At 40.1% G+C, this 16,620-nt stretch overlaps 1 protein-coding gene across 3 annotated transcripts in view; it reads left to right on the top strand.

Moving 5' to 3' along the window:
* NDUFAF1 (NADH dehydrogenase (ubiquinone) complex I, assembly factor 1) overlaps positions 1-16,589 on the top strand; it is a 17,702-nt gene extending 1,113 nt beyond the window's left edge. For 2 of the 3 annotated variants that reach the window (XM_010847987.1, XM_010847988.1), the window contains exons 3-7: positions 9-50; positions 4,187-4,839; positions 7,849-8,034; positions 13,409-13,483; positions 14,429-16,589. In XM_010847987.1, coding sequence (XP_010846289.1) covers positions 4,264-4,839; positions 7,849-8,034; positions 13,409-13,483; positions 14,429-14,578 — 987 coding nt within the window. In that variant the 5' untranslated portion in view covers positions 9-50; positions 4,187-4,263 and the 3' untranslated portion in view covers positions 14,579-16,589. The remainder of the gene's footprint in view (positions 1-8; positions 51-4,186; positions 4,840-7,848; positions 8,035-13,408; positions 13,484-14,428) is intronic. The other variant, XM_010847989.1, reaches the window with a different exon arrangement.
* Positions 16,590-16,620: the final 31 nt, after the last annotated feature.

Here is a 16,620-nt window from a genome sequence, read left to right as displayed (position 1 = left end):
GCTTGGAGTTGGCGTGTCGGGAGCTTGTGAGGGTGACACGGTCCTAGCAGGTGAGGGGTAAGGGGGCTGTGGCACGGTCACGATCGCTCCCCGACTAAACACTGGGACTCTGGGGTTAGTTTTGCCACTTAACTAGTTGTATGACCTCGGGTGATTTAATTTTGGAACCTCCATTTGTTTGTCTTTGCAATCGGAATAATAATAGTACCTTTCTCATCGTTGTTGTGAAAATATCAATGCACTCAGAACGGTTTCTGGCATATCGTAAGCTTTGGGTATCAAACTTCACTAACACTGCTCTCTTTTAGCCGCTTAGGTTACATTGTCAGGAAAACTCAGCAACTTCGGCTGGAGATCATCCAGTTAATGATTTTGACTTTATGTTTATCGGTAATAGAATGAAACAACACACTTACAATTAAAGTTATATTATTAGAGAAGTAGTAACACTATTGATGGGTTGGAAAATAGTGAATAATATTACTTATAGTCCCATTGTCGTAAACACTACTCTAAGTCTTTTTCACCCCTAAATCTTTTTTGTCCATACATTTTAATACTTGTAATGTTAGTGTATATGCATTTTTTGTATATACTCCTCATTTGCCACTCACTAGTGTAACCTAAACATGGTATTCATGAGAATTCATGTTTAAGATTGTACAGATTCCATTTTAAAGGCTTATCATTTATTTCCCAAATTTCTGTATATGTAGAGGTTAAAAATCATTCAAAGAAGTCAGGGAAATTTAGATATTACCTGTGATTCCAGGACGTGAGATCAACTGTGGTTATTTCTCCTGGTTCCCTTGTATTTTTTGTCCATGTGAAAACATACCATTTACAAGATGTTCATTTATTTTAGCAAACATGTGAGGATCAGTTAATGTTCAAGCCATAGTCCAAGATTAAAGCCAGGCTACTTAAGGTAGACAGATAAAAGCAAGATTCTAACAGTATGTAAGGGCTGTGAGATGTAAGCACAGGTTCTCATGAGAATACGGAGGAAGAGCAATGTCAGTGCCCTCCATTCAGAAGCCACCAGGAACATGTTTATAGCTGAACAAGTTGGGCTTACTGTAGTGGAAGAGAATACCTAAAGCCATGGGGCATCTCATGTAAAGGGTGTTAGAAGGGACTTATTGTTGGACTTAGGTTTCTGTTATATGATTTGAGGGAAAGTAGTCGAGAGATGGAAGTAATTCTATGATTAGGAAAGAAGCTTATGTATCTAGAGTGAGGCTAATGCTGTGACTGGTCAGGTATGGCAGTCACTTGTATTAGCCAGGATAGTAGAATGTTTGGTCACTTTTGTCATTTTTGAGTGATGTGTTTTTTGTGCATCAGACATGATTGTAGTTAAGAGCTGAGGGTATTGCCCATGAAAGTGAGAAGTGAGACCAAGGAATTGGGTGCATTTTGAAGGGCCTTGTGTACCATTTTAGGAGTTTAAATTTCTGGACAGAATTGCTGAATAAGGGGAGTGCCATCATATTTAGAAAAATCCCCTTTGTTGCCAGTCAAAGGTTGGATTGGGAGAGGAGGAGGAGGTCAGAGTCAGAGAGATGAGTTAGGACTTTTACTAAATCCTAAAAGGTGTTCTCTGCACCAGCAATCACCTGGGGACTTGTTAGAAATATAGAATATCAGGCCCCATCCTGTGCCCACTAAATCAGGATCTGCATTTTAACAAAATTCCCATAAAATTCAAGGCACTTTAAAGTTTGAGAAGCCTCTCCCCCCTTTTTTAAAAAAAACTTTCATCTATTTTTTGGCTGTGGTGGGTCTTCGTTGCTGTGTGTCGGCTTTCTCTAGTTGTGGCGAGCCAGGGCTACTCTTTATTGTGGTGTGTGGGCTTCTCATTGTGGTGTCTTCTCCTGTTGCAGAGTATGAGCTCTAGGCAAGAGGGCTTCAGTAGTTGCCTCACGTGGGCTCAGTAGTTGTGGTGTAGGGGCTTAGCTGCCTTGCTGCATGTGGGATCTTCCCGGACCAGGTATAGAACTGGTGTGCTTTGCATTGCAAGGCGAGTTCTTAACCACTGGAACACCAGGGAAGCCCAAGAAGCCCTTTGTTAGGGGAATTTCAATAGTTCTGGGAAGAATCACTAAAACCCTGAACCAAGACACTAGTGGCGGTGTTGGTGGATAAATGCGGACATATTATTTGTTTGACAAATATTAGAAGCCTGCCGCATGTCTGGCACCATCCTGGGAGTTGAAAATACCGCAGTGAAGATCTAGTCTGGCAGGGAGACTGAGAAGGGAACTGGCAATAAATGGTAGGGGTGGGGGGAAGCTTAAGCCTAGTATGCAGTGAGACCACATCAAAAGGTCTTGGTGGAGTTGAGTAATTAAGGGTTCTTTGAGAAGGTAATGGATGTCTGAGCTGAGTCTCAAAGGATAAATTAGCCAGCAGAAATCAGTAGAGGGCATTTCTGGCCTAGGAGCAGCAATCTGCTAAGACACGATGACCAGACAGGGAGTGCTGGGTGGCAGTTTCTGGAACACAGGTGTTCTCTGTGATTAGAGCAGAGTAGGGTGTGATTAGAGGGAATATTGGAGAGATGAGCAGAGGCTATATCTGGAGGAGTCTCACAGACCCTGTGGAGAAAGTTGAGTTTTATTCCGAAGACCATGAGAGCCTCTAAAGAGTGTTAGTCTGAGAAGATAAAAAATCAATTTGTGTTTTAGGCCCTCTGTAGATGCTGAGAGTAGTGGGGTAGATTGGAGGTAGGGGTGCACGTCTGGAACGCAGTGACTTAGGAGACATGAGGTCATGAGCCGCCTGATGTAGGGAGTGAGGGAGGAGGGGCAGTCTAGAAAGATGACCAGTCCTGTGTTGTAGATAGAGGGGTCTGGGTGCCATTTTGATGTAGACTCTTAAGCAACTGAGGCAGGTGAGCTGAGTTGTTGGATTTGGGGCATTTTTGAAGCTTCTGAAGTTCTCAGCATTCCATCCTGTTTCTCAGTACTGTATTCTTACTAGTGGGTGATTTTTTGTTTTTGTCTCTTCTCTCTGGTGAGAGAAAGATGACGAAATTAGCATTGCATATTTTATTTCATTTTCAGGGTAGCTGGAATAAGTAGGAGAGGGGATTGGTAGCCTTCCTATTTAGCTTTCCTGGTTCTTGCAGCACTGCCTGCCAGCAATCATTAAACGTTTTTGCAAGAGCAAAGTTGTTACTTCAGCAGAGACATAGAAGTTATATTACTCATGTTTTACATACAGAGAGCCAGCAGTGTCAAATGGGAACATTTAAGGCCAGGGTTCTAGTGCTTGCTTCCATACTGATTAGCATTGTAATCTTGGGCAGGTTACTTCACCTGTTGGTGTCAATTTCCTTCTGAAAGGAAATACCTGACTGTCTTACAGGAGGCTTATGTGGATTAAATGAGATAATATTTGTCAGGGTGGTTTGAAAATATTAAGAACGGCATTTAAATGTAATGGTGGTATTGCTACTATGGTTTAGGTTCTATCTTTGAGGACCTCAAGTAGTGACTGATAGTCAAAACCTTGTTACTCAAAGTATGGGCCTTGGACCTAGTAGCTTATTAGACGTGAAGAATCTTGGGGATCTTGTCAGACTTAACTGGATCAGAGAACCCTATTATAGCCATCAATCCATGTGAGCAACAGAAGAATCCCTTAAGGTAGGTAGGGGAGGTGTTATCCCAGCCTTTCCCCCAAGGAAATGAAGGCCTCGGAAGATCAGCTTCTTTGAGGGTTTTTGCTTTGAGGGTAAACAGTTCTAGCTGTGCAGTCTTCTGACTCCACATGCAAACTGTAATCTGTTCTTTTTATAGAAGAAGTGCTAAAATGTCAGTTAGCCTCAATCTTGGAGTGAATTAGTTGAATATTTTATTTTAGGAACCAATTATTTTTTTAAAATGTAGCATAAAAATTTACTTTAAAGTTGACACTACCTTTTGAAGCACACTCTTGAATTATTTTGGGGATGATCATTAACTCCACGAAGGAGGTTGTGTTTCTGTTCATCTTGGCCTATTTTCACAAAGCAGTGGGATACATTATATACAGTGTAAACTTTTTTCTGCTCATAGTAAATATTTATAGAATTAGAAAATAACTTAATGAATTTCACAGTACAAGATCCATGTTGAATTTGAAATTATGATGTATTCATTGGTACACTAGTAACTCTTCACTGTATCTTTTATTATAGGTGGAATTGGGCTATTTGCTGAAGCTTCTTTCCTTGGTAGCCCTGGGAAAAATTTACATTTTAATTTTTTTTTTATCATGGCTTTGGTTCATAAATTGTTGAATGGCACTTATATTCTCAGAAAATGCCCGAAGCCAAGAGTTGCCTCTTTTCCATTTTGGGGGATTCGCTTTGCAGACTATTGTTCCAGTAGTTTTCAGAAACCAGTGGCTGCTCCTGGCAAAGCCTCTTTTCAGAGGAAGACTAAAGGGAATTTGGAAGAACATCACCAAAGAGAAGTTGCTTTGGAAATAACTTCTCCTGAGGACAAGCCTGAAACTAGTTTTGATAAAGCAATTAAAGAAGAAATGAAGGACCATTTTAGGCGTTTGAAGGATGATATTGTGAAATATTGGATAGGGCCTGAAGGCCGCCCTCTGCATGAGGTCTTGATGGAACAAGCCAAGGTCGTCTGGCAGTTCCGTAGCAAAGAAGATTTGGATAAGTGGACAGTAACTTCTGATAAAGTGATTGGTGGCAGAAGTGAAGTGTTCCTGAAAATGGGCAAGAATAACCAAAGTGCGCTGCTGTATGGAACTCTGAGCTCCGAGGCGCCCCAGGATGGGGAAAGTGGCCGAAGTGGGTACTGTGCTATGGTATCCAAGATTCCAAGGGTACGTGAAATTCAGGAGCTGCGGTTTTCTGGTGAACTGGGGTGGACTTCATTGTAGCACGAGCTGTAGCAGACAGCTTTTATTTCTGTAAATGAAAACACCTGACGTCTCATCTTGTGTGTGGGGTTAAATAACTACTGGGCACAAGTGTAGTTTCATAAGCACGAGGGGAAAGCGGTTCCTGAAGAGAGGCTACATGTTTCTGGACATCATTATCGGCCAGGATGAGGCATACTTATGTTTGAGGAGCCCTGAGGAGGGTTGACATTTAAACGATAATCTAGGGAGGTTTGCGTCTCCTCTGACATAGCCCACAGACCCTCTTATGGCTTGGTGTTCCTTAGAGTGGGAAGTAGGGCCAGCCTGTGGATTTTTTTTTTCAAGAAAACTATTTCTGTGACAGTTTCTTAGTCTTTCCTTATTTTTCTTGAGGATTTGAGAAATACTGGTCAGGTATTTTGTAGAATGATCCTCAATTTGGGATTTTTTTATTTTTTTACCCCCTCGTTAGACTGAGGTTCTAGGTTTTAGGAAAAAGAGCATAGAGTTAGAGAAGGCAGTGGCACCCTACTCCAGTACTCTTGCCTGGAGAATCCCATGGAAGGAGGAGCCTGGTAGGTTGCAGTCCATGGGGTGGCTAAGAGTCGGACACGACTGAAGCGACTTAGCAGCAGCACAGAGTTGAAGTACACTTCCCATCATATCAGGGGTATATACTAGCAACCTGACTCATCACTGATGTGTTAATGTTGGTCACCTGGTCAGGGTAGTGTTTGCTAGGTTACTCCATTGTTAAGTACTCACCCCCCCCAGCCCCGCCTCTTTTCATATTCTGTTCTTTGGAAACAAGTCACTAAGTGTACCCTACATTCAAGGCATGGGGTAGAGTATGGGATTAAGTTCTATATCCTGGAAGGGGTAGTATTTTCATAAATTACTTGAGATTTCAGTTTTTCACAAAGGAAGGTTTTTTTTCTTCTCCCACATTTATTTGTTTATTCAGTCATTTAGAATGGACTTACACTTTGGGTTATGATCCAATACCATGTTATTTATTTTGTTGTTCAGATTGTTCCAGCTTTGGCCACTGGGAGTTCTTTCAGATTATACCTGTCCCTTTGACTTGCCACCACCCTTTTGTTTTTTTGAGCACTTTTTGGCACTATAAGATACCATAGCTCATTTTGTATTTTTCTCTGTTCCAACCCTAGAATCAGCCATTTCTCAAAGAAGCCCTCATTTTTTTTTTTTACTGGTATTAGAAACCAAGATCTGTATTGACAGTATATTTAGGACCTCTCGGTGGACACAGCTAGGAAATATATATTTTCATATCAACTTGTGGAAACACGTCTGTAATTATTTATATATACTAAGCTAAGTATGAGTTCATACTAGTGCTTTGACTCTAATCCGGTACTACATGATTTACTCTAGCCTCCTCCCTGTTGTGTGTTGATAACTTCCGTCTGTAATGGTGTGAAACCTGTCTCCCACCATTTACCATACATTTACTTATTAATTCAACCCTACATGAAAAGCCATTTCAAAATTTATAACCCATAACCCTGTGAGAATCATCTTCACCAACTAGCATACAATGCTTATGTATAGTATTCTTTGTCTTTAGCCTTCTGGTTTCCAGTCAGAACACCCTTTTCCAAAGCTGCTTAGGTCAGCTCCTTTGTCTCACCACCAGCCTGTTGCTTTCTGCAAATTTGCTGATGAGCTGTTGTTTCAGGGCTGCTCTGGCCAGGCTCCCGTGCCTGGCAGTGGCCACAACCACTGGTTGTTTGCTTGGTTATGGTGCTTTAAGGAGAAAAGCAAATGGTGGGAATAGTATTGGGCCCCCTCTCAAGATAAATCATGAAAAAGAAAGGAAAGTGTTCTTTCAGCAGTAACAAAGTTGCATAGAAGATTTTATTTCAGGCCTTGAAAATCCACGGAATGGATTTGGTCAGTCCACAGTAGAAAATAATTCTGTGATAACCTGTGGAATAATGAAAATAGTTGATAACATTGGTAAGTGTACCCTGCCAGTTTTTGTGCTGATTACTTTATATACATTATCCCTTTTATTCCCGACATCAATGTTAGTAAGGTATAGCCATCTCACTTTTACAGATGAGGAAACAGGCTTGGGGAGATTCTGTAGTTTGTCCAAAATTGTTTGGCTAGTAAGTAAGAGTTCATATCTGAGCATTGGTATTATTGAAATCAGATGAGCTCTGAAGTAACAAACACCTTTGGAAACTAATACTACATTTTGCTTTCAAAGAGAGACCATTTAGGTAGTTTTTAAGAACATAGATTTTGGAGTTAAACAGCACTGGACCTACCCGTTATGAGTTGAATGCTCAGTTTATTCATCTATAAAATGGAAAACAATGATAGTTCCTATCTCATAGGGCTATTGTGAAGATCCAATTATGCATGCCAAGTGGTTAATGTATATTTTCAATGGATGGTAGCTGTTAAAATAATATGGGTTTTAAAAATTGAGGTCTAGAATTCCCTGGCAGTCCAATGATTAGGACTCTGTGCTTCTACTGCAGCGGCACAGGTTCCGATCCCTAGTCAGTGAACTAAGATCCCTCATGCTACGTGGCCAAAAACAAAAACACAACTTGAGGTGTTTCATAGTTTTCTGATTTAAGGGAAGGCAGTTTCAGTAAAATGGCCCACTCAGAAGCCATTGCTCTCTAGACCCAGGGAAAGAAAATACATGCAGTAATTCATTTCTGTTCAGTGACACAAGTGTCTATCCCATGTAAACATTGTCCTGTGCAAATCATGCCTTGAACATTAACTTAGAAACATTTAACTAGGTCAGTATTTTGTGCTAGAATAAGAATCATCAGATTTATCTGCCTTCATAAAGTGGTAGAAAGCAGAAAAAGGCAGAAAAATGGCTTGTTGATCCCTTTGATGCTGTAAAAGGTGATGGTGACTCACATTTTGCTAATAGTGGGAAATGAGGTGAAATTAACATTCTTTTCTGTACCTTAGGGCCCTTTTGAAATGAAGAGATCTTACGATTGGTCCCAGTTCAACACTCTGTATCTCCGTGTCCGTGGAGATGGTCGACCTTGGATGGTGAATATCAGGGAGGACACAGATATAATCCAGAAGAAGGATCAGATGTACAGTTACTTCATGTTCACCCGTGGGGGGCCCTACTGGCAGGAGGTCAAGGTAACAACAGCACAAGTCTTTTCTTGTATGAAAATGAGGTCTTTTGGTCATGGTTACATTGTAGTTTTCTTATTAATTCCTCTTGGACTATGGGAAGGGAAAGAAGGAAGAGGACCTAAAGGCAAGATTTACATAATTTATTTTTTTCTTTCATTAATATAAATGTTTGCTTACTAATCAGTAAATAGTTTTAAAAAATTATTTATTTTTGGTTGCGCTGAGTCTTCGTTGCTGTGTGGGCTTTCCCTAGCTGCACTGAGCAAGGACTACTTTTCATTGTAGTGCATGGGCTTCTCACTGTGGTGGCTTCTCTTGTTGCGGAACATATGTCTTAGAGTGTGCGGGTTCAGTACTTGTAGCTCTCGGGCTTAGTAGTTGTGACGCGTGGGCTTAGTTGTTCCACAGCATGTGGAATCTTCCCAGACCAGGGATCAAACCCGTGTCTCCTGTATTGGTAGATGATTCCTATCCACCATACCACCAGGGAAGTCCTCCAGTAAATACTTTTGGTAAGGGTGTGGCCAGGTCCATGCAGAGTCATAAGTGTATCTCTGCCCTGTGCACAGGTACTATAGGTGATTCTTTTTAAGTTCCTGCCATATCATCTCTTCCAGGCAACTGTACCTCGCTAGTGTCCCTAGTTGAGTAGAAAGGCTCCCTTAAGGGGAATAAATACTTCATACTTTATGTTATCAACATTTTTATTCTATTTATTTCATGGTACTGTAAGACAGTCATATTTTGTAGGGAGAAGAAACTTTTAGAAGGTAAAAAATGTTAACGCGAAGGAAAATAAATGGAGATTCAGGGAATGAGGACAAAACCAAGTGTGCATTCCTTTCTTCTGTCTATGAAGGTTTTTAATCTATAAATCCAGAAGAAAGTCTCCATTTTACTCATACTTAAACCTAACAGCCATCCTGGATTCCTTTCACCGCAACCCACATCCAGTCTGTTAACGACTTCTTTCATGTCTCCTTCCAAAATACGTCTATTTCTAGCTATCTCTTCCACTCTCACCCTAGTTCAGGCCTTGGAATTACTGCAAGAGCTTCTTTTGTCCTCTTACCTCCTAAAGTCCACTGTGCACATAACAGCCAGTGATCTTTCTAAAGCATAGTTCAGATTACATCGCTTGCATGCTTAAAACCCTCCAGCGATCTCTCCTTGTTAGAATACAGTCCAAACTCTTCACCATGACCGTGGGGCCTATAGTAGCAGACCCTGTCTTCATCTTCAGTCTCTCCTCCTCCTCCTGCCCTCTTCCATACGCCCCCTTTTGTGTGTGTCAGACTCAGATTTACTTCTGTTAGAGCCTTTGTGTTGCATGCTATATCCTGTGGGCATGCTCTTCATGTGCTTTCTCTTATCATTCACTTCTCAGCTCCAAAGTCACCTCAGAGAGGCCTTTCCTGCCCTCTAGCTAGAGTTGCATCCTCTCACACAATAATAATATCCTGTTTTTTTCCCTTAGAGCTAACCATTAAGTACAATTATTTGTTCATTCAGTTGTCTGTTTATTGTCACGGTCTACTCTGCTCCTCTGGAACATAAATTCTGTAAATTCTGAGAGCAGGGACTTTGTATTGTTCACAGCTGTTTCCCTTGTACCTAGAGCAGTGCAGTGCCTAGCATATAACAGGCATTACTTACATATCTGAGCTTCCCATGTGGCTCAGTGGTAAAGAAGCCACCTGCCAATGCAGGAGACTCAGGAGATGGGTTTGATCCTTGAGTAGCGAGGATCCCCTGGAGGAGGAAATGGCAATCCACTCCAGTATTCCTGCCTGGGAAAACCCATGGACAGAGGAGCCTGGTGGGCTACAGTCTATGGGATCACAAAGAGTCGGAGGCTGACTGAGCAACTGAGTATGCACACACACAGATAGGTATCTATACACTAATATAAATATATAACCAAAAATTACTACATATGTAACACTTGTATGCAAGTAATGCATATAACAAATTATTAAATAAAACAAGTATTTCATTAGAGAAAGTCTAGAAAATGCAGAAAAGGAAAATAATTTTGTGTTCCCATTACCCAGAAATAAAATACTATTTTTATTTTAGTATGTACCTTCAAACTTTTCTATTTACACTTTTTTTACTAAAATAATATTGTGCCAGTGCTATTTTATAACATATATTTTTCACTGAACTGAATTTTATGAACAATTTTCTGTTGAAATATATTTCTATATCAGTTTTAATATCTGCACAAATATAAATAGACACAATTTATTTAATCCATCCTCTGTTGTTGTACATTTAGATTGTGTTCAGAGTTTTTCACTGTTACATCAAACTCTGAGGTAACATCCGGAGTTATTTATTAGATGTTTTCCTGGAAATAAAATACCTAGAAAAAAAGATACATACATTTTTAAGAGCTTTGATGCACATTGCCAAATTATTCTCTAGTATCATTACCATTTAATCATTAGCAATTACTTATTACTTTCTTTCCTGAAGTTACATGTTCTAATCTTTGGCTGGAAATAATAGTTGTTTGCAACACCTTTCTTAAAATTATTAAGGAAAGTATTGGGGAAGAGATTTTTAAAAATTAAATGTTATTAATTGCTGTTTACTTCTTCATAAATAATTCTCCCTTAGTAAATGGAAGTGAGATGTGCAAATATTTACACTGATTATAGAAAGAAAACAGGGGAAAGTGATGGAAAAATTATGCACGCTAGTGTCATTTGTAGAGAGAAAACAATTGTTTATCCTTTTTTTTTTAAGCAAATCGTACAGATTTAATGCTCCTTCTTAGCTGCATTTTTTTTCAGGCTAAAAAATTCCCTTAGTGTGGACAGTGATCTTGTCAAATTATGTGACAGAAAGACAAAAGGCTGGGGGGGTGGGTGACACATGCTGCTTGAATACATTTTGAATAATGAGGCAGTTGAAGTGCCAAACCAGGATGCAAAATGAGAAACTGGGGTGGGGATGGGAGTGTCCCTTCCAGGTTTGTTTAACAGAAATGAAGGGAACAGGTGAAATGAGGATGTGACTGCACTTGAATTTGCTTTCTGAATTACATGGTCTTATGCAATGGTGGTTTATTAAATGAACTTTGAATTGAGTTTGTTTGCTTCCCTCATAGCTCAGTTGGTAAAGAATCCACCTGCAATGCAGGAGACCCCAGTTTGATTCCTGGTCAGGAAGATCTGCTGGAGAAGGAATAGACTACCCACTCCAGTATTCTTGGGCTTCCCTTGTGGCTCAGCTGGTAAAGAAACCACCTGCAAGGTGGGAGACCTGGGTTCAATCCCTGGGTTGGGAAGATCCCCTGGAGAAGGGAAAAGCTATCCACTCCAGCATTCTGGCCTGGAGAATTCCATGGACTGTATAGTCCATGGGGTCACAAAAATTTGGACACGACTAAGCGACCTTCACTTTCACTTTATGTCAACAAGTGTTTTGGGTAATTAATAATCTGACATTTTGTTTTTTTAGTTCACTTTTTTTTAATTCAAAAATCAAAATAGTATAGATATATGTACAAGAATTCTCACTCCCATTCAGTTCCCTTCTACCCTTCCCCCCCACCCTCTATAGGTAACTGTGTTTATTAGTTTCTTGCATAGGTTTACAGTTTTTTTTATAAGCAAATATATATGCACATATACTTCATTTTTTTTTTTTTACTAAAAATAGTAGTATGCTTTATGCACCTTCTGTACAGGTTTATATTTTTAAAATTTAGATCCTGTAAAGATTCCATATCACTACATGTAATTATTCTTTGTTATTTTGTTTGGTATTTTCTGTATGTGGGTATCCAATAGTTGATTGAAATAGTCCTTTATTGATAGACACTTGGGTTGTTCCCAGTTGCTACAGTAAATTTATTAGTTTTTTTGGAGGCATTTCAATAATTTCTTTTTAGGGAAACTGTCTGGCAGTGCAGTGGTTAGGACTTGGCTTTCACTACCAGGGCTCGGGTTCAGTCCCTGGTCAGAGAGCTAAGATCCCACAAGCTGCACGGCATGGCCAAAAAAAAAATTTTGCTTTTTATAACACAAATGATATTTACACTGTAGATTTTGTCTATATCTTCCTTTTTACTAATAATATATTGTGGACATCTTCCCACAGCATCAGGTGTAGATCTGTTAATACTGCATTTTTGAAATCATATAACTAAATTATATTTAGTTATATGATTGCACCATAATTTATTCAACTATTCCTCTATGTTTCCTTTTTTTCTCATTGTTATTAGAAAAAGCTGCATCTTTATGTGTTTGTCAGAGTTTATCTGTAATACAGATTTCTAAAAGTAAAATTGGCAGGTCAAATTATAGCATTTCAAATTTTGTTAGGTACTGCTGTTAGTTTCCTATTGCTGTGTTAAAAATACCACAGACTTCGCAGCTTCAAACAACATATTAGCTCACGTTCTGTAAGCCACAGATTAGACAGCCTATGGCCAGGTTCAGTGTTGAGGGCCTTCTAAGGCTGATATCACAAGGTGTCAGCTGGGCTGTATTCTTCTTGGAGGCTCTGGGGAAGAATCCACTTCCAAGCTCATTCTGATTGTTGGCCTGATTGAGTTCCTGTGGTTGTAATGATATCCTTGTCTCTTTACTGGTTGTCAGCCGGAAGCCACTCTCAGGTCCTGTAAGCAGCCCACACTCCTTGCCATTGAGCTCCTCTGTCTTCAAAGCCAGCAGTGGAGAATCTCCCTCACTTCCCCCTTTGAGTCCCTCTCATGCTTCTAACCTCCTTCACCAGGCATTTTTATGAGCTCAAGTGATTGCACACCTGCAGAGGATCATCTTCCCTATGTTAAGGTCAGCTGATTTGGGACCCGACTTCTGTGGCGTCCCTTCACAGCAGCGCTGAGATTGGTGTCTGAATACCTGGCAGAAGGTGTGTGCACCGAGAGGTGGAAATCTGGGGGTCATCTTGGAATCCTGCACGCCACAACTGTCAGCTGTTCTCTAGGAGTTGGACTAATTTGCAGTCCTCCTAACAGTGTACAGATGTGCCTGTTTCTCCCATCTCCATTTTTCTGTTGGGTTGTTTGATCTTTTTCTTAGTTATCTGTAAAAGTTTTGTGTTTAGGATACTTTTTTTTTTTTTTTTTTGCCATCAGAAAGTTGTAATTGTACTCTTTTATTTTTTCCTTTGGGACTTCTGGCTTGCAAAGGTTTACAGTTGTTTTCTTGCAATTCTTAGATTATTTCATTAAATTTTTTTCCATCTGTGATCCAAGCAACTAAGCCACTTGTTATAACTTCACATTAGATAATTTTAGAATTAAATTTAAAGCATTATTATTTTATCATTGCAGTTCTATACAAATGCCTCAGTTGCTTACATTTCAGCATTGAAGCCAATGGTTTTTTTCTTTCAGATTCCTTTCTCCAAATTTTTCTTCTCTAACCAAGGAAGAATCCGGGATGCCCAGTACCAGCTTCTGCTCGACAAGGTAACGTTTTCCTGTATTTTCACTCAGGACTGTATTGCATGTGTGCTCAGTTGCGTCTGATTCTTTGGGACCCCACGGTCTGTAGCCCACCAGGCTCCTCTGTCCATGGGATTTCCCAGGCAAGAATGCTGGAGTGGGTTGCCATTACCTTCTCCAGGGGGTCTTCCCAACGCAGTGTTGAAACCTGAGTCTCTTGTGTCGCCTGCGTTGGCAGGTGAGTTCCTTACCACTAGCGCCACCTGGGAAGACCATATATATTCAGTTCAGTTCAGTTGCTCGGTCGTGTCTGACTCTTTGCGACCCCATGAACTGCAGCACGCCAGGCTTCCCTGTCCATCACCAATTCCTGGAGCTTGCTCAACCTCATGTCCATTGAGTTGGCGATGCCATCCAACCATCTCTGTCGTCCATCCTCAGCCGTCCCCTTCTCCTACCTTCAATCTTTCTCAGCATCAGGGAAAGACCGTTTATTACCTTTAGTGAAATAGAACTGTGAGGATTAGTTCAGTTCATTTTTGAGGGCTGGAAAATGAAAGATGAAAATTCCTATTTAAGTATACTCCTGTTATACCTGGACAGATGCTGACTCAGAACTGTCCTGTGAACCAAACCCCTTGCTTGGAGGAATTTGTGTGGTCATCTTTTCAGCATGCCTACATTTTACTTTAGCTTTAAAATAGAGTTCAGGGGAGCTTCAAGGAACCTCCATTAGACATCCATTTTTACTTATTAGTCTTAAGTGGCACTGTTTTAAAGAGAGAAGTAGAATGTGGAAAGAAAAGCAGTCATGTGCTTCTTATAATTTGCTACAGCAGTTGAGTACTATGGTATACATGTTAAGGGCTGATAGTATGTACACAAAGCTATAGTAATTACAGAATTTTAAAACTCCAGGGATAACATCAGCATACAAGATTTTGATCAATTTCTCTGTTTTAAATTTAGATTTCATCTATTGGATTCACCCTGGCTGATAAAGTGGATGGTCCATTCTTCTTGGAAATAGATTTTATTGGAGTATTTACAGATCCGGCCCACACAGAAGAATTTGCCTATGAGAATTCTCCAGAGCTTAATCCAAGACTTTTTAAATAGTGTTCATGTGGTATTTCTGTATTGCTGAGAGTAGTAGAATCCACAGTGACACAAAAATATTTTTTTTAATGGCGTCCCAACAGTGGCTTGTATGTCTTCCCTAAGACATAGCTAAATGCTGCTGTTGAGAGGAACCAGGATTTAAGCGATACCTTAACTTAAAGAATGCAAGTACTGATGCAGAGTTACTATGTAAACAACTGTTTTGGATTAGAATGATTCCTGTTAGGAACAGTTCCTATACTAATAGATGGTTCCCAAAACAGGGAGGCTCTGAAATGACTGCTGATGGCCTTCTACCATTCTGTTCTGTATATGTTTCTTCTGTTTTCTAATCTAGCTATCAGAGGAGACTGCTGTAGAAGACATTAAGATAAAGATGGTATAGAATTCACTGGGAAAAAAATACCTGTTTTATTCTGCCAGGGCTGCTGTAACAAATCACCATAGACTAGGTGGCTTAAACGAAACACATGTGTATTTCTCCCAGTTTTCTGGAGGCGGAGAAGTCCAGTATCAAGGTACCTGCCTACCTGGTGTCTGTTGAGTGCTTCCTGGCTTGTAGACAGCTGCCTTCTTACTGTATCCTTACATGGAGAGAACAGGTTCTAGTCTTTTCTCTTCATATAATAGCATTAATCCTATCATGAGGGCTCCACCCATATGACCTGATTACCTCCCAAAGGCCTCCAAGTGCACCTCCAAGTACCAAGTCACATTGGGAATTAGGATTTTCAACATATGAATTGGGAGGGAATGGTGGCCACAAACATGCAGTCCCTAACATCTACATTGCTGGTGCTCCAAAGATGCATGATCTTTGGCTGCTTCCCCAGTCATTTTAAGTATTAGAGATTGCGTGTGCCAGAAACAAAACCCTGATTAAGTTTAAACTGATCAATTCTTGTCCTGTTAGAGGAGATAGGAAACTGTATGATATAGCCAGAGTATCCTACAAGAGCCAAGTTTAAGATAAGAATACACAAGGCTGACAGCTTTTCCATCATGTTGGCCTAAAATATTTTCATTTAATTATTTGTCTTTATCAGCTTTATGGAGGTATAATTTACATAACAAAGTTCATCTGTTCTAAGTGTATAAATTCAATGATTTTTTGGGGGGGCCATACTATGCAGCTTGCAGGATCATAGTTCCCCAATCAGGGGTTGAAGCTGGGGCCACAGCAGTGAAAGCACGATGTCTTCACCATTGGACCTCCAGAATTGTAGTCTTTATGCAGCTAATTTTAGGAAATTTCAGCTTCCCTGGTGGCTCAGGTGGTAAAGAATCTGCCTGCAACGTAGGAGACATGGGTTCGATCCCTGGGTCAGGAAGATCTCTTGGAGATGGAAATGGCAACCTGTTCCAGTATTCTTGCCTGGGAAATCCCATGGACAGAAGGGCCTGGCAGGCTATACTCCATGGGGTCTCAAGAGTCAGACACGACTTAGTGACTAAAACACCTAAACTGTTCATTCCCATCTCAGCCCCATAATCACTGATCTACTTTCTGTGTAAGTTTGTGTCTGGCTTTTCATTTCACATAATGTCTTTGATGTTCATCCACGTTGCATTGTTTATCAGTATTTCATTTTTTAGTGCTTTTTAAAATCCATCCATTGATAGTTGGATTTTTCTCTACTTTTTGGCTACTGTGAATAAAAGTGCTATAAATATCTGCACATTTTGGTGCTGACATATGTTTTCATTTCTTAGGAGAATTTCTGGGTCATCTGATAGGTGTATATTTAAATTTTTAACGAAACTACAAAGCTGTTTTCCAAAATAGTTGTATCATTTTCCCTTCACAGTAGCAGGGTAGTTGACAGACATTTCTTGATTGATCTGGTCTCTGCTTCTTGATGGCAAAATCTGAGTTTATTGAGCACCCAGGAGTATGCATATTCTGTGCCATGTTCTCTGGGCTCATATGTGTATAAAAATAAGTTTAATAGAATCTGACAGGTGCTGTGAAAATACAGAAGAAAGGCGTAATCATTTCTTCTAGGAGTAGGAGGTCAAGAAAGGATGCACAAAGAGTA

This window comes from Bison bison, unplaced genomic scaffold, assembly GCF_000754665.1.
Source record: "Bison bison bison isolate TAMUID 2011002044 unplaced genomic scaffold, Bison_UMD1.0 scf7180017864259, whole genome shotgun sequence".
Taxonomy (NCBI): Eukaryota; Metazoa; Chordata; class Mammalia; order Artiodactyla; family Bovidae; genus Bison; species Bison bison.
The sequence above is the reverse complement of the archived record's forward strand: the minus strand, read 5'-3'. Positions and strand labels throughout refer to the sequence as shown.